The 16,691-nt window shown below is 40.5% G+C and overlaps 2 protein-coding genes across 5 annotated transcripts in view; one reads left to right on the top strand and one right to left on the bottom strand.

Moving 5' to 3' along the window:
- Window positions 1-16,451, bottom strand: part of C2H1orf112 (chromosome 2 C1orf112 homolog) — a 59,497-nt gene extending 43,046 nt beyond the window's left edge. Inside the window, exons 1-5 of one of the 4 annotated variants that reach the window (XM_042451408.1) lie at window positions 9,856-9,982; window positions 7,598-7,637; window positions 5,170-5,258; window positions 2,708-2,812; window positions 1,466-1,606 (exon numbers count right to left, since the gene is read on the bottom strand). In XM_042451408.1, the coding sequence (XP_042307342.1) occupies window positions 1,466-1,606; window positions 2,708-2,812; window positions 5,170-5,258; window positions 7,598-7,637; window positions 9,856-9,960 (480 nt within the window). In that variant the 5' untranslated portion in view covers window positions 9,961-9,982. Of the gene's footprint in view, window positions 1-1,461; window positions 1,607-2,707; window positions 2,813-5,169; window positions 5,259-7,597; window positions 7,638-9,855; window positions 9,983-16,360 lie in introns of those variants that run through there. The other 3 variants (XM_042451409.1, XM_042451410.1, XM_042451411.1) reach the window with 3 other exon arrangements.
- On the top strand, window positions 9,984-13,775 carry METTL18 (methyltransferase like 18). Its single transcript, XM_042451417.1, has 2 exons — window positions 9,984-10,109; window positions 11,307-13,775. The coding sequence occupies exon 2, from the start codon at window positions 11,324-11,326 to the stop codon at window positions 12,338-12,340; it is 1,017 nt and encodes a 338-aa protein (XP_042307351.1). The 5' UTR covers window positions 9,984-10,109; window positions 11,307-11,323; the 3' UTR covers window positions 12,341-13,775.
- Window positions 16,452-16,691: the final 240 nt, after the last annotated feature.

Below are 16,691 nucleotides of genomic sequence, written 5' to 3'. Positions count from 1 at the left end.
TGTCACAGATTGTGAGCTGTCTAAATGAGGGGGGGGGATGAGTGGAAACAAAACAACAGATAGTCTTCAAGATGGTATCACTGGTGAGACTGTTTGATGAAAATACCAAAATCTCCTGAGAAAACTTTGAATTAAAGGGTGAGTAAACCAAGAGGTGTGAGACAAAGGTTGAACATAAGCAGAAATAGATGTCACATAAATACAAAATGAGGAATCTGATTGTCCCAAGTCTCCTAGAAAGAACAGAAAATTCAGACCACATTGAACTTTTGGTCAATTTAACAATTTGGTCATGTGGTACTGAATGAAAATCCATGAGTTCTCAGAACCAAGACCTGACCAAATATATGAATAGGTCTGGCTACCTGAAACAGTAGAAGCAGAGTGAGAGACAGATCCTTGCAAATGCAAAGTACAGGGATTCCCAGCAAGGTGTTCCATGGCTCTCCAGCTTGAAGAAACATCTGCTTAAGATTTTTTTTAGTTCAGCTTTTTTTTTTTTGAGTCATGTATTTATGGCAGCTTCCCAGAATGCCTTTTGTCAAGAGGCTCAGTTTCTGTGGGCCTGGGGTATAAAAAGCTGGCAGTGAATGTAGATATCAATGATGTGAGTCTCAGCACACAGAGGAGACAACAGAAATGACCAACAGAGTGAGACTCTTCTGGCAACACTTGAGGCAGTTCTTAAAAAGGCCCACAGAAGACATAAACTGGCAAACAGGAGAGGGGAAAAGGTAGACAAAACCAACCTACAGCTCTAAAAAAAATGCATGATGAAAAACTAAAGGAAATACAGGAAAAATAAAAGAACAGAAAGCAAAATTCACCAAAAGCATTAAAAAAGAACAAGATTTGAAGCAAAACAGGTCTAAGCTCCAAGGACTTAGTTCCCTATGATGATGCTAGCACAGCAGATGAAAAGGAACTCAGCAGATTGGGTTGGAAAGCTCTAGGACTAGATGAAAGCAAGAGGGGGCAGACTTCCTGCTAAAAGCACTAACTAACTCTAGAACTTTCCACACATGGAGCTGCACAAGTGCAGAACTACCCATATGTATGAGTCACAGAGACCATGAAGAGCAAGTGAGAATACAAATTCAGATTCAGTTTCTAATACTGGGGATTAGAAAACTGATTCTAAAATTTCATTGTCTTTTTTTAAAGCCTACAACTGTTTATTTTCTGTTATATCATGAATATTGCACCTCTACACCAGCCAGAAAAGTGTAGCGGTTTGAGCATTGGACTACGACTCTAGTGACCAGGGTTTGAATCTCTGCTCAGCCATGGAAACCCACAGGATAATTTTAGGCAAGTCACACTCAGCCTCAGAGAGAGGCAAAGGCAAACCCTCTGAATAAATCTTCTCAAGAAAACCTATGACAGATTTGCCTTAAGGTCACCATAAGTCATAAACAACTTGAAGGCACGCAGCAAGACCAATTCAATGTTTAAATTCACCAACCTTGCAGTGTATATATGTCTTCTTGATTATATGAAGAACAGAGAGTGGAAGACTGTGAACATAATCCAATGGCAAAGCTTCTTGCAAAGTACAGATGTGTCGCACACACCCTGTTAATACTTCCAGCACTAGTACCAGGGTCTGCATAGGAAAGCATCTTATTAATAAAAGCATCAAGCAGAAACAACAGTCTAACATAAATTTTAAAACTTATCTATTTGCTAGGTTACTGTCTCAAGTCAAGTAAAAAAAAACATAAAGGCCTGTTACAGACTGCCAAAATAAAGCTGCTTCAGGTCTCTTTGGAGGTATGCTATTTAAATGATGCATGGGTCCTAAGAGTCCGGAGGTCGCACCAAAGCCACACTCCATTCCTAAGCACTGGAGTGCAGCTTTGGTGCAGCTTCCGGATTCTTAGAATGCATGCATCATTTAAACAGCATACCTCCAAAGAGACCCAAAGCAGCTTTATTTTGGCAGTCTGTAACAGGCCAAAGTAAATATCTATGTTCTCTGCTTTCAGTCCCTGGAACATGAACTTGTAAGTTAAATTTTAGACAACTGCCATGGGCAGAGCCCTTATACAAATGCCACCACTTGCTAACTAATATGCATTAAGGAGAAGTCAAATGCAATAATCATTTTTTTCACGATATTTTGATAGGTATGAATAACTGACCCAGCGTTAACATAGGTGGTTTTAAACAACTGACTCAAGCTGTGATTACATGTGCTACCTAAAACATGTGGCTGCCAACAGCCCACTGAATTAGTCCAGCAGCACTGCAAAAAGTGTCAATTTCATGTCACTCTCTGTTCTTTCTTTCTTTCTTTCTTTTTTTTTTTTTTTTTGCTCCAAGCTTAATAACTGACTACTTGAGAACACAGCCTGTAATATTTATCCTGTATTGTCAGAATGGATAAGAATGGGCATAGGTAAGACAAATGTGTAGGCCAGTCATAATTCAGCAGCTGTCTGAATTATGTCAAACATAAAGAGGAGACAAACTTCAATTTGCTTTCCTGAAAATAAGTCTATTGTTCTATACATTTTAACAGAATTCCTTTAGCAGAAACAGGCCAATGTTGTACAAAACAGCTAAAACAACCCAATACTTGCAAATTTCCCAATGGATTTAAATTTTATAAATTTAGTATATTGACAAAAGAAACATTTGGCCAACATAGCAAAAATGTAATAAGTGCAATTCCCCTTATCAAAATTAATTTTGTTATATTTACCTGTATATGGTTCTTTACTGTCATGTGTAATTCTTCATTCTGGCTTGTTAATGGTTCAGCCTGGCTTGATATCTCATATAACAAAAGATCAAAGAACTCTACTGTCTGTTAGAACAAAGAGAATTATGATTAAAACAACAGAAGCAGAGAACCAAATGTGAGTACAGTATTCTATATATTAAATGCAACCATAATTCAGGGCATTATTATAGGACTGATACTGACTGCCAGTACTTATGATTTCTAAGTACAAGACAAATCTGGGATAAAAAAATTGAGGATAATGTTGTAAAACCCAGTACTGATTTGTGATTTTAACCGTCACAACTAAGCACAAAACCTTCATATTAAGAGATAATATAAATGTTTACTCGATGCTACAGATGCCCTCCTTGAGAACGTTCAGAAGAATCCAGATGAGCACCCAGCTAGTGAAGAAGGCCAAGAGTTAAAGACCTTTGCATACGCATGTAAATTTCCAGTAGTACAGTACTGTGGTCAGCTGTCCTGAACTGCACAAGCACCTTTGGAATGAGGAAATGAGCCATGAGAAAGGAGAAGGCTCAAGAAGCCCAGATATTAGGAAGGCCATCATACATATGCCTTCTGGATCTTTGACTCTGCTGGCCAAGGCAGGGCTTGTGTGATTCCATGTACAATTCTTATGGGTTATTTAATTTAATTAATGGAGATACCTTCTCCTTTACTATTGCTTGAGATAGAACTTAGTTGCATCTACACTGCAGAATTAATGCAGTTTAACATTGCTTTAACTGCCATGGCTCAATGCTATGAAATTCTGGAATTTGTAATTCTGTGAGATATTTAGCCTTCTCTGTCAGAGAGCTCTGGTGCCACAATATATCCCAGGACTCCATATAGTGCAGCCATGACTGTTAAAGGGGTTTTCTCCATCGCTGCTCCGAAGCTATGGAATGACCTGCCGGAGGAGATTTGCCACATTTCCACTTTTACAGCCTTCAAGAAGGCCCTTAAGACAGATCTCTTCCAATAGGCCCTCCCAACTTAGCTTCCCCTCCCTGAACAAGAATATATGAATGCAATTGCTGACTGTCCTTCTCTCTGTACACCCAATTCCCCCCCCCCAATTTTTAGCTAATCCCATTTTAATGTTTTTATATTGTTTATTGATATTGTTTGTTTTAGCGCTGGGATGGGGGACTGAGAAGGGATTATTTTGAATTTTATTGTATTTTTAATGTATTTTTAATTGTTGTTACCCGCCTGGATTCCTTGTGATTGGGTGGGATACAAATAAATCATTTTTTTATTATTTTATTATTATTAAAGCAGTATCAAACTGCATTAATTTTGTAGGTGGCAACAGCCTTGGTTGCAATTTCTGCCCCTTCTTCAGCCACTAATATCATGAAAAAAAGATTTACTGATGGTAACTGATGTAGCAGCTGGTCTACAACAGAGAAACGTTCTGGTCCGTTCAGTAAAGGGGTCCAGCATTCTTTCATAACCAATGGGCCCCTCAGCGACATAATTCTACCAAGGTTGAAAACACACTGCAGAAATAATCCAGTCTGAGATTGTTTTAACTGCTCTGGCTCAGTGTTAGCGAATCCTGGGAATTGTAGTTTATTGTGGCACTGAAAGAGAAGGCTAAAATGTCTCACAAAACTACCATTCCCAGAAGTCCCTAGCACTGAACCAGGGCAGTTAAAATGATATCAAACCGGATTATTTCTGCAGAGACCGCTTTATTTGCCCTGGCTCAGTGCTAGGGAATCCTGAGATTTGTACTTCACTTAGGCACCAAAGCTCTCTGACAAGCAGAGAAAGGGCTAAATGTCTCACAAAATTACAGTTCACAGAATGCCCTAGCATTGAGACAGGGCAGTTAAAGGCGGTCTCAAACTGGATTATTTCTGCAGTGTGTTTTGGACCCAAGCCTGAGACCATCCCATGGCTTGAAAGTGGGGTCCCAATGCAAAGATACACACACACCTCAGGACAGGCTGATGGAAGATAGATTCCCAAGGGTTATATAGCACAGCAAAGAAATGTGAAGTGTACAGCTGTGATCCATCTCCCAACAGCTAGGAAAATTGTATAAACAGATTGTATAATTGTATAAATAAGGGAAAGTTTACTCCTTTGGTCAGTCCAGCCTTTGGTCTGTTCTCAGACCTGAACTACCAAGCTAAAGTAGTAAGTACTGTCTCTAGTAAAGTCTTCTAAGTACAAATGAATGCTTTCTATGCCACTGGCTCCTCTCCATTCTCCTCCCACTGAGCCTCGTCCACTCACACCATCTCTTCAGTGTTTTAAAAGGATGCAGACAAATGCCACAGCCCATTTCTATCAAACATCAGGTTTGAGGAGCAGTGGAGAGTGACCCTCTCTTAGAGTGTCACCTGGTGGCTCCGTAAACCCCCCCCCCGATGATGTCTCTCAATTTGCACAAAAGTACATAAAATACAGTGCCATACCTTTGGCAATATTATAGATGAAAATGTTTGCTCTAAATCAGTAAGATTAATTTGTGGTAGAAATCTCTCCATCAAGGTCCTTAAAACACCTGTAAATAAGTAAGTTTAGGAAAACCATTATTTAGAATCATAGAATTATAAAGCTGCCATGCATGTGAATAAAAACACCCACAACTGATGGCCATCCAGCCTCTGTTTAAAAACCACTGTCAAACAGCTCTTACTGTCAGCAAGTTCTTCCTAATGTTGAGCTGGAATCTCTTTTCCTGTAGATTGCATTGCTCTGGGTCCTATTTTCTCGAGCAGCAGAAAATAAGCTTGCCCCATCCTCAATGTGACACATCTTCAAATATTTAAACAGGGCTATCATATCACCTCTTAACCTTCTCTTCTCCAGGCTAAACAAACCCAGCTCCCTAAGTCTCTCCTCACAGAGCATGGTTTCTAGACCCCTCACCATTTTGGTCACCCTCCTCTGGATACGCTTAATAAACCTGAAGCTTATACTGTATGCTTGTGTATATTAATGCAACCTTTTACCATAAATAAGTGATCAAATACATATGAAAGTATTATTTTGGCATTTTCATCTAGGATTAACTTTTGGAGTAAATAAGTAACCTATGCTCAGTGGTCACTTCGAGAAAGATGTAGGATAACATTTTGAAAGACTGCAAGTTTAAGCACATTGGGGCCAGCATCAGAAGCTTGGATCTAACACTATAGAGCTGTCACTCAGCCGGGAATATTAATTTTTGATATTGGCATAAATTTTGTGCACATAATGAAAACACCATGAGCATGGTTTTTCTGGAAAGTTGCATATTTTCTCCTTCATGTTGCCAAATTCCTATGCAGCTCCAAGGTCCCAACCCCATCTGGAAGTAATGATCAGGCCAGCTGGTGTAGGGGATGTTGCAGGATTCAGCAACAGGTGGTAGATGGATGGTGTATCTGTGTGCCCGAGGACAGGTTTTGTATCTCATTCCCAAAATGGGAGACAGGGCATGACTTTTTTTTCTGGTCTTCCAAATTTTAAAAAATCCCCTCCTCCTTCCTGTTCAGTGTCCTGTCTTATCATTTTTAGTTCCCTGTCCCCATGTTATTTCCTGCAAATGTCACGCCCTGCCTTTCACACCCTTCAAGGTTTTTTTTGGATCCTCACCTCAAATATTTAATTCAGTCTCAACATTAATCAAGTGGATTACCTTTGTATCAGTTTTTGGAACTCTCCTTCAAATTTTAGTGGAATATCTTCTCAAAGGGTCTTAGAACATACTTGAGCTGTGTGCTTAAAAGAACTTTTAAAAAGATGGCATCTGAAAACAGAAACTCTAACTGGGACAGACCGACGTATAGAAACACAGGTATGCTTATCCACAAGATATGATGGACTGCAGTTTCTTTTGAGAATAGGTCTAGTGCCAAATGTGTGGGGAAGTTATATAATTATAACAACAATAAGTCAGTAGAAAAATTGGTAATGCCTATTACTTGTTTACAGTAAGCAATAGGAAAAGAGGAAGACTTTACAGATGGATTTATTCAATAAAGCAAGCCACAATCCAGAGTTTTCAAGACCCTCTTACGTGTCTCTTACTGGCAGGATTGAAACCCACCTGAGAGTCCATAACAACATAATAATCTTGAGAAGTGAGGATGGATGCTTAAGTCTTTTCAATTCCAACAATTTTCCTCTCTCAAAATCCATTCCTAAATACTTACTGAAATACTAAGAGGATTGTGAATTAAGAAAGTTGGGATGGTCACTGGTGCCCTGGTGGCGCAGTGGATAAATGCCTGTACTGCAGCCACTCACTCAAAACCATAAGGCTCGACTCAGGCTTGCATCCTTCCAAGGTCGCTAAAATGAATACCCAGATTGTTGGGGGCAAATAGCTTACAGTTGTAAAACGCTTAGACACTGTTAGTTCAGTATGAAACGGTATATAAATGAAGCTGTTTGTTTTGTTTGTTTGTCACCCTGCCTGTCCTAGTCAAGCCCGGCCCGGGAGTGGTCTCTGGAGGCTGGGACTTGCCGCACCAGCAAAGCCTGACCTCCCTGGCGGAGGAGGAAGCAGTGGAAGCCTGGCAGTAGCAAAGAACAATCTCATCCCACCCCTTATGTGGTGTTGCCAGAATGCAGGGTTGGAGCATTCTCAGTGGTGGTGCATGCACATTGTGCCACCATTGAGGACAATGAGACTAGAGGTCACATGTTTTTTCTTATCTGCAGGGGAAGTCTGGAATGTATCCTTTGCAGATAAGAAGGGCCAACTGTATGTAATGCTAGTATTTCTCATGCAAATTCATAAAACAACTTAGAAAAGCAAGACAGAATACATTACACATATGAATACTTGTACAATAACTGCAACCAGACAAGCATTTGAAAGTACACACTAGAGTTAGCATTTAAATTACTTACAAATACGCTGGCTCCAATTGTTAGCCAACTGATAAACAGAGTACAAGACTAAGGAAAACAAATAATACATATATCTGTCAACAGAGACTGCCAAAAAACTGTTTAGAGTAGGATTTATTAAATTTATTTTCCATTGGATCTGCTTGTTGATGTAATCAAATATTTCTCATTAATAGCCAACCTTGCTTCACATGGTTCTCTGCCCCATTTCCCTTTATTCTTATAATGCATGTGTGTATATGCAACCAAGTTGCCTGTCAACGTATGGTGACCCCATTGAATGTCATAGGATTTTAATAGGCAAGGAAGATTCAGAAGCCAATTCCTTCAATATACTGTCTAGGTGTTATTAGCCTGAGGGTGACTGGTACTCTCATCCATACTGATTGAAAAGTCTGATTTTATTCTTCTTTCCAATTTTGTACTGGCTTAAAATAAACCTGCCTGGGGAGCTTGTATAAAGTCTAACATGTATAGCTCTTCAATGTAAAATTGGAAAGAACAAGAATAAAATCTGGGACTTTTCAATCAGACTGGATTCCCCTCAGTGAAGTTTTATGGAGAGGATAAGAACAAGTTCACTCCACTGAAACCATTCTGCCACTCTGGGTGCGTCTACACTGTAGAAGTAATGCAGTTTGACACCACTTTAACAGCCTTACCTCCATCCTATAGAATCCTGGGATTTGTAGTTTTGTGAGGCGTCAGCGTTCTTTTAGTAAAGAAGGCTAAAGACCTTGTAAAACTAGAAACCCTAGCATCCCATAAGATGGAGCCATAGCACTTAAAAGTGATGTCAAACTATATTAGTTCTACAGTGTAGATGCACCTTCTATTAATACTTTTGGGACACCCACACCCACACTATGAAGGTGACCAGATATCCTCATCACCAAGAAGGACAAGGCATCGCAAAATGTAAGACATGCAAGAAAAATGTACAACATTAAAAACAAAAAGCTAGAAATGTGAAGTCAAAGGCTTTCATTTCCAGCATCCATAGTTTTTTTTTGTGGGTTTTAGGGCTATTAGGCCATGTTATAGAAGAGTTTATTCCTGGTGTTTCACCAGTATCTGTTGCTGGCATCATCACAGAATGGTGGCATAGAAGAGTGGTGTGTGTGTGTGTGTGTGTGTGTGTGTATATATATATATATATATATATATATATATACTGTGTGACCCTAGAATCGTAGAATATAATCATAGAGTCTGAATAGACTACAAGGGCCATCCAGTCCAAGCCCCTTCTGCCATGCAGGAACTCTCAGTCAAAGCATCCCCTTTGACAGATGGCCATCCAGCCTCTGTTTAAAGACCTCCAGGGAAGGAGACTCCACTACCCTCCGAAGAAGGAGTGTATTCCATGTATTCCACTGTCAGACAGCCCTTAATGTCAGGAAGTTCCTCCTAATGTTGAGGTGGAATCTCTTTTCCTGCAGCTTGCATCCATTGCTCCATTGGGTCCTAGTCTCTAGAGCAGCAGGAAACAAGCTTGCTCCCTCCTCAATATGACACCCCTTCAAGTATTTAAACAGGGCTATGGGAGGAAGTGGTTTAACATGTTAATCTCTGTGTTGATCTGTTCTTGAATGTCAAGGCCTATACTTATATATATATACCCCACTCCCTTCCATGCCATCATTCTCTGAAGATGCCAAGCACAGATGCTGGTGAAACATCAGGAATAAAGTCTTCCAGAACATGGCCTCATGGCCTGAATAACCCACAAAAAACTATGGATGCTGGCCATGAAAGCCTTTGAGTCTGCACATGTCAATCACTCCTCCCAACTTAGGGCCACACAATCACGTACCCCGCTCTCTTCCTTGCCAGCGTCCTCTCAAGATGCCAGCCACAGATGGAGGTGAAACATCAGGAACAAACCCTTCCAGACCCCCCCCCCAAAAAAAAACCCCAACAACTGCAAACGCTAGAAACTCTAACATAAATGTCACTGCCTTCTTCCCGACGACGTTTCTCCCGCATCTGTGGCTGGCATCTTCAGAGAAGGGTGGCATGGAAGAGAGAGGGGCGCGTGCATAAGCATACACTCACTGTGTGGCCCCAGAATCATAGAACTGGAAGAGACCAGGAAGCCGCCCAGAATGGAGGACCTTTTGGAAACTCCTGCTGGAGAAGAAGGAGGCCACCCTTCCCACAAAGAAGAACCCTGGCTGTTATGCCCCCACAAGGCTGCCATTTCCTTTTCCACTAGTGCCCCTCCTCCTCCTCCTCCTCCTTCGGGCAAAGGATATGAGGAGCCGGGGCAGGGCAGTGGGGAGCCGGCGCCGGCACTCCTGAGGCCCCCAGGCCTCCACCTGGGCCAGCAGCGACAGCGCCTCGGGCTCAGCCTGGGCCATGGCTCCCCTCAGTAGCGGCCTACTTCCGAATCTGGCGCCTCGGACGGAGAGAGGAGGAGGAGGAGGAGGCGGCGCCCAGGCCTCTCCCGTCAGGCACCGCGCCCGCCGCCGAGAGAAGAAGAATAAGCGCCACTACTATTAAGGCTGAGGTGAGTGGGGCCCCTCCTGGGGCCTTCCCCCTGCCCTGCTCTTCCCTTCCCGTTTTGGGGCCTCTGCGGAGAGAGGAATGGGACTCAGGAAGCCGGCCTCCTCCTCCTCCTCCTCTCGCCCAGGCTGACCCTGCTTTGGCTGCCCTGGCCCAGGGCTAGCCTAGGGGGAACCCTGCTGGGGAAGAGGCCATCTTGGCATCACTTTCACTGCGAGGGAATCCTGGGAGTTGTAGTTTGTTGTGGCACCACAGCGCTCTCTCTCTCTCTCTCCCCCAGAATCCCATAGCATCCAGCCAGGAATTCAAAGGCATGTGGCATCAGTGTATAGAGGGTCCTTGCAGCACCTTTGAGACTCACTGAAAGAAAGGAGGGGGCAGCAGGCGCTTTCCTAGACTTAACTCTACTTCCTCCTCAGGTGCATTTAGTGGAGTGGGAAGACAGGGACAGACTCATCATCATATCTGTCAGGGCAGTTCAAGTGGTGTCAAACCGCATGGTTTCCAAAGTGTGGACGCAGCAATAGACAGGCTCTTTACCCGCGTTTTGCTTTTCCGTTTTTTAGTTTTTAAAAGCGTTGTTTCTTTGCTCTTTTTTTTAATTGCCTTTTTAAAAAAATCCATTTTACATTAAAAACTACATATAGAAATAAAGGGTTAAGCAAATAGAAATTAGTAATGATGATAATAATAATAATAATAATAATAATACAAAGACATAGCTGTGTTGATCTGGATAAACAATATGCCAAGCAATCTTGCAGCGCCTTTGAAACAAACTGAAAGAGAGAAGTTGGTAGCATGAGCTTTCCTAGACTTCAGCCCACTTCCTCAGAAATGACATGTATTTCTTACCTAGCAATCCCTGTGGGTTGAGACAGCAAACAGCAACAGATTTAACGGGCACAATTGTTCCAGATGCACTGCAGAAATAATGCAGTTTAATACCACTTTTACTACTCTGGCTCAGTGCTATGGAATTCTGGGGTTTGGTTTGTAGTTTTGTGAGGCATTTAGCCTTCTTTGTCAGAGAGCTCTGGTGCCACAACAAACTACAATACCCAGAATCCCATAGCAGTTAAAGTCATGTCAAACTGGATTATTTCTGCAGTGTGTTGTATATAACTTTGGCCTTTTTTAAAAGATGGTATGTAGTATCATGTCTCCATATTGATATTTTGGACATATATTGCTTTCTCAGGCCTGCTTCAGACGAAAATGGAATTTCAGTTCAACTTCTCCATAAACAATGCAGTAGAAGATACTGCTGGGATTGGGAAAATGGCACCGGAGGTGGTTCAAGAGAATGAAAGCACAAAGCACAAGGAGGTTTCCTCAGAAGAAAAACAAATAAGCCAGAAGTCTCTCTCAGACTGCTCTGCTCTGAGTCAAAGCAGGGAGGTGACTCTGCCAAAGAAACCTTCTGATCCTCAGTCTGCCAAAGAGCATGCTATGCCTACAGATGTCAGCAAAGTGTTGGAAAACAAAATTATGGGGACTCTACCGGGAACTCACTGCCCAGATATTTCAGTGGTGGAAGTAGCGTTCCCAGATCCTATTTCCTCTCATTCTGACCTAATCCCAGGTGTCTATGAAGGTGGTCTGAAGATCTGGGAGTGTACCTTTGATCTCCTGAATTACTTGTCAGAAGCTGAGATTCAGTTTGGACACAAATTGGTTCTGGACCTTGGCTGTGGGGCTGGACTGCTGGGAATAGCTGCATTAAAAAGAAATGCTGAAGAAGTCCACTTTCAGGACTATAACAGCTCAGTGATTGAAGAAATAACCCTACCTAATGTTCTGGTCAACTGTGCTCATCAGAGTGATGATGATGGAGGAATTATTGAGCTCTCTCTAACACATTGTGGGGGAAAAGATTTCAACCTAGACATGCTCTCTAAATGCAGATTATTTTCTGGGGAATGGTCAGAGTTTACCAAGCTCCTTTTAAATAGTAATAAACCTTTAGCAAAATATGATATCATACTCACTTCAGAGACTGTTTACAATCCTGATTACTATGAGGTTTTGCATGACACACTTTCAAATTTACTGGGACCAAATGGCTGTGTTTATTTGGCTAGCAAAGCACATTACTTTGGGTGTGGAGGTGGGATTCTCCTTTTTACAAAATTCATTGAAGAGAAAAATGTTTTTAAGTCTCGAATTCTTAAAGTTATTGACAAAGGGTTAAAGCGTTTCATTATTGAAATGGTCTTTAAGAATTCCTTATAACATGTTTTTTGGCTTTAGGTATTAATAAAGATACATTTTTGCTTGCTTTTGGAAACCAAGGATGCATTTCTTCTTGGTTCCTAGTTGTACTTTTCATGTCTGGTACCTTTTCTGTCCTGTTGAGTCTGCAGCTTTTCTGTAGTATCTGAGGTCCACAACACACTGCTGAAAAAATCCAGTTTGGGACCGCTTTAATTGCCGTAGCTCAAATGCTAGGGAACTCTGGGAACTGTAATTTCATGAGACATTTAATCTTCTCTGTCGGAGAGCTCTGGTGCCACAATAAACTATAATGCCCAGGATTCCCTAGTACTGAGCCAGGGCAGTTAAAGCGATCTCAAACTGGATTAATTCTGCAGTGAGTTTTGGACCATAGACTCCTTGCCAAAACACACAAATTCTTGAAAAACCCTACATTTTGAGATAATTTATTCTGAATATGCAATCAATTTTTGTTTGTTTGCACAGATTTGAATTATTTGGTGTGGGTTACATAGCAACTCTGGACATTGCTATCTTAATGTATATAACTTTAGAACTTAGTCCAACAAATATTATTTGCTGATTTACTTCATGTATGACTGCAGTTTTTTGAGGTAATCTTTCTTCTACATTGGTCTGCTGTTTCATGTTCACTTTTTTGGCTAATCCTACTGGCATAAAAACAGCTCGCCTAGACGTTCCTAACCCATAGAAGTTTGTGAGCAAGGAGATACAGTCATAGTATTCAATGTTCTGCAATGGATATTAAAATTATATTCTGTCTAAATCTATTGTTCAAACTGCCTCTGGAAAGTAATATTTCTATAATAAAATAGGTGTTTGATATCCTTCAATGGATTTGAAAAAAAAATTGAGTTTGTGCAATTGATAATAATGTTGGGTGAACAAATGTATGGATTAGAGCAGGAATGCACAACAGTAATCACTGTGAGGACCATTTTTATTAAACAAAGAGGGCCATGCCGCTATGTTAACTATCTTAAAGCTTATTTAGAACTCTAGCTCAATGTTTCTCTTTTTAATCTATGCATTATTTTCTCTGTGCACCACAGCGCACATGGTTTCACCTTGCTCTGCTACACATTCCTCAATCTCCCTGGTAATAGGGGTTCTAAAGAATAGGCCAATTGAAGATTTCTTGAAAGATTGGAAACCTTTTATGGACTTTTTGAGCAATAAGAAACCCTACGTAATAATGTATGGTTATGCTTATTATTTAGCTGGATTTGTAATTGTAGAACAATATATTTCTTTTTTTATTTATCTTTTCATTACAGCTAGGATTGGGGGGCATAGACATATGCTATGTTTTGTGGGGTTTCTTTTTCTTCCTCTTTTTAAAAATCTTTTTTAAAATGTATATTATCATAGTTTTTATTGAAAATTAGATTGTCAGTGATATATAAATAAATAAATAACTCTCCCTCCCTCCCTTTGTACCCCACAGTGTATGTTCTTTTCTCTTCCATGAGCTCCAAAAGCCAGAACCCACATCTCTGTTGCTCACTTTTCTCTTCGGTTTACATTTATCTACTCTTAGCCTTTTCCCTGTTTGTCTCTCTACAACACCATCTTAGATTTCCCCACTCTTCTTCCAGTCTCTTACTTGTTATTTTCCAGATTCTCATCCCCCTTATCTACCCTCCTCATTGAGTTCAGTAGCACTAATGCACGCTTTTCGCTTTCTTGGCAATTCCTATCAGTGAGAAAATCTCAGATGCAAGTAGGCTACATGGTGTGATCTCTAAAATATATTACAAAAACAGATCTGGCAAATATAGAGGCTCACCTTTCTGATATAAGCAACAATTAAATAGCGGCTCCCCTAGGAATCATTTCTTGGAATGACAACATTTTGCAACAGACTTCCGATTTCGGGGTATAGAGAAGGTGAACACTAATGAGAAAATGCTGCTTAAAAAGGAAGTACTGTAGGTGGATTTTAAAATTAAAATCCTTGGTCAATACAAGCCTGAATGAGGATCTAGACCTCCCACTTTTCAAAAATGTTTAAGAATTTTCTGATGGTCTCTTTCCCTATACACTTCTACGTATATCTATGTGAATGTTATCTGAAAATTATCTACATTCACTCATGCAAAGGGATCTTATACTATTTGAATTCTATCTATATTTTTTCTACAATCTTCTTACAAGTTTTTTTTTAAAAACCCAACCAAATAGCTTCAGCCTGTGTTCACATGTCTTTACATCCCATCAATGATTTGCGAATTCCTGGTTCAGAAATTTCTTAAGTTTGATTCTAAATAGGTGTGTACAGGCTGTAGACAGCATAATAATTTTATACAACATGATGCTATGTGTTTGCATGCCATCCTTTTATAATTTTGTGTAGCACACTAAAAATAGGTCCTAAGAGTAGACAGAGGCCAAAATGTGGTGGGCTTTTTTAGTAATAATTTAACAACCATTTTTTGAATTTCAAGTCATGTCTCCAGTTTCTTCTGAATCTACCAAGTGCTTTTCAGTGCGGGAAGAAAATGTAGTGGTGCTGACAGTGTTCAACTTGGTTTACAATAATGTTTGATGAATTTTAGGTAGATCATAAGTCTTTTTCTTTTCTTTCTTTTTTATACGAAAAAGTGATGTTTATACTGAGTCTATTCCACATCAGCTGGTAGGAATTTAAGGAGCCCTACTGAATCAAACCAAAGGCTCATCCACTGCCATTTTTTGTAACTACACCCAGACCCCAAAATCCTTTACATATATCCAATTGAGGTGTAATCCTTCCTACATTTGTGCATATAATTTTTCCTACCTTGATGTAGTGCCTTACATTTATCCCTATTGAAATTCATTTGGTTAGCTCTCCAACCAGGTTTTTTGAATACAGTATGCTCAAGTCCCATTAAATATAATGACATAGCAAAATGGTGTCCCTTATAAAAAATGGAAAATTAAGGTTTGATATTTGCAATATATACTTTTTTTGAACATTTTCAACCCGTGTATGCTTGAATCTGTGTATAAAAATCAGTGTATAAGAAGGGCCGACTGTACTGGATATTTGCTGCCCCTTTCCCATCCAAAATGTAGCACTGCAAGTTTGTTAAGACTGCCCCCATGGCATCAGTCTCTGGGGCGGGTTACAGACGGGCCGTTTGCAGCGTGTCCGCGACGTGCTAGGGTGGCCTCGGGGCGGAGCATACACATGCCCCGCAACCCAAGCACGTCACGCATGCGCCGCAATTGCGCAGCACCGTCCATACGGCGTGTGCACCTGCCACGTCACAGCTGCGCAGCTTCTAGACGGAGCTGCGCAGCTGCGACGTAGCAGCCCCACCTTTGGCACTTTGTGGCATCGCAAAAAGGAGCCGCTTTTTTGGGCTCCTTTTTCGCTGCGCAGCTGCACCGCGCTATTTGTATGTTGTGGCGCAGCTGTGCAGCGAAGTGAAGCGCTGAGGAGGCGCCTCTTTTGGGCAGTCTGTAACCCACCCAAGTCATTTACACAGATGTTGAACAACACCAGACCCAGGTTGTAACTCTGAGATACCTGTACCACACTAATCACTTACTTACAGGATAAAGAACATATTTGTAAAGTAAAAACAAACAAACAAAACTTTCCAATAACTGTTAGACTTTGGGGAATTAATTCATTACTGATAATAACCATTGAAATAGTTGAATTAGTTGAATTAGCAATAGCTGAGACACTCATTTGCGGACATTCCATCTTTGGGTTGGACTGAAGATACTTTCATCAGAGAGAACACAGAGCCCTGGAGATGGGAGTCAGTTATTTATGGAGATCCACTGTTTGTATTGAGATGTAGAGTTCCTTATTTTTACATTAAATCATGTGGTAATAGGTACAGATTTGCATTTATGAATATGCTCTGGGTATAGAAATTGCTTCAAGCCCGATGGGTTGAATCAGAGACATTCATTTTGATAAGTAGTCCCATGAACTCAACAGTGTTTTTCATGTTGAAACCAAACAGCGTTTTGTATGACCTTTGGTTTATTCATTAGGAATATATCTATGTTTACCTTGATTATTATTCCTTCAGATTCAGATAAGCCATTGGCTATTGATTAAACACTCTTCAGAAACATGTCCTTTGCTCCTTGTACTGTCCATTTATATTGCCTGGAAAGATACAATTGTGGATGTTTTATTGTCATCTGGCTAATTACAAGGTATATATTCTACTCACAAGGAGCACATTCTACTATATTCTACTGTGAAGTGGGTTTCTTTTCTCCAATAAGAACTAAGAGTGTATGGTGTATTGCATATTAGTTAACAGTTGGATACTACCACACTTTTTGTATATTGTATATTGTCTTTTGTAAATATTTGTTTACCTTTTCTACATCT

The sequence above is a fragment of the Sceloporus undulatus genome, chromosome 2 (genome assembly GCF_019175285.1).
Source record: "Sceloporus undulatus isolate JIND9_A2432 ecotype Alabama chromosome 2, SceUnd_v1.1, whole genome shotgun sequence".
NCBI lineage: Eukaryota > Metazoa > Chordata > Lepidosauria > Squamata > Phrynosomatidae > Sceloporus > Sceloporus undulatus.
This window is presented reverse-complemented; position numbering and strand designations above follow the sequence as displayed.

Coding starts and splice junctions, on each gene's coding strand:
- METTL18 (XM_042451417.1), top strand. CDS start 11,324: ATGGAATTTCAGTTCAACTTCTCCATAAACAATGCAGTAGAAGATACT.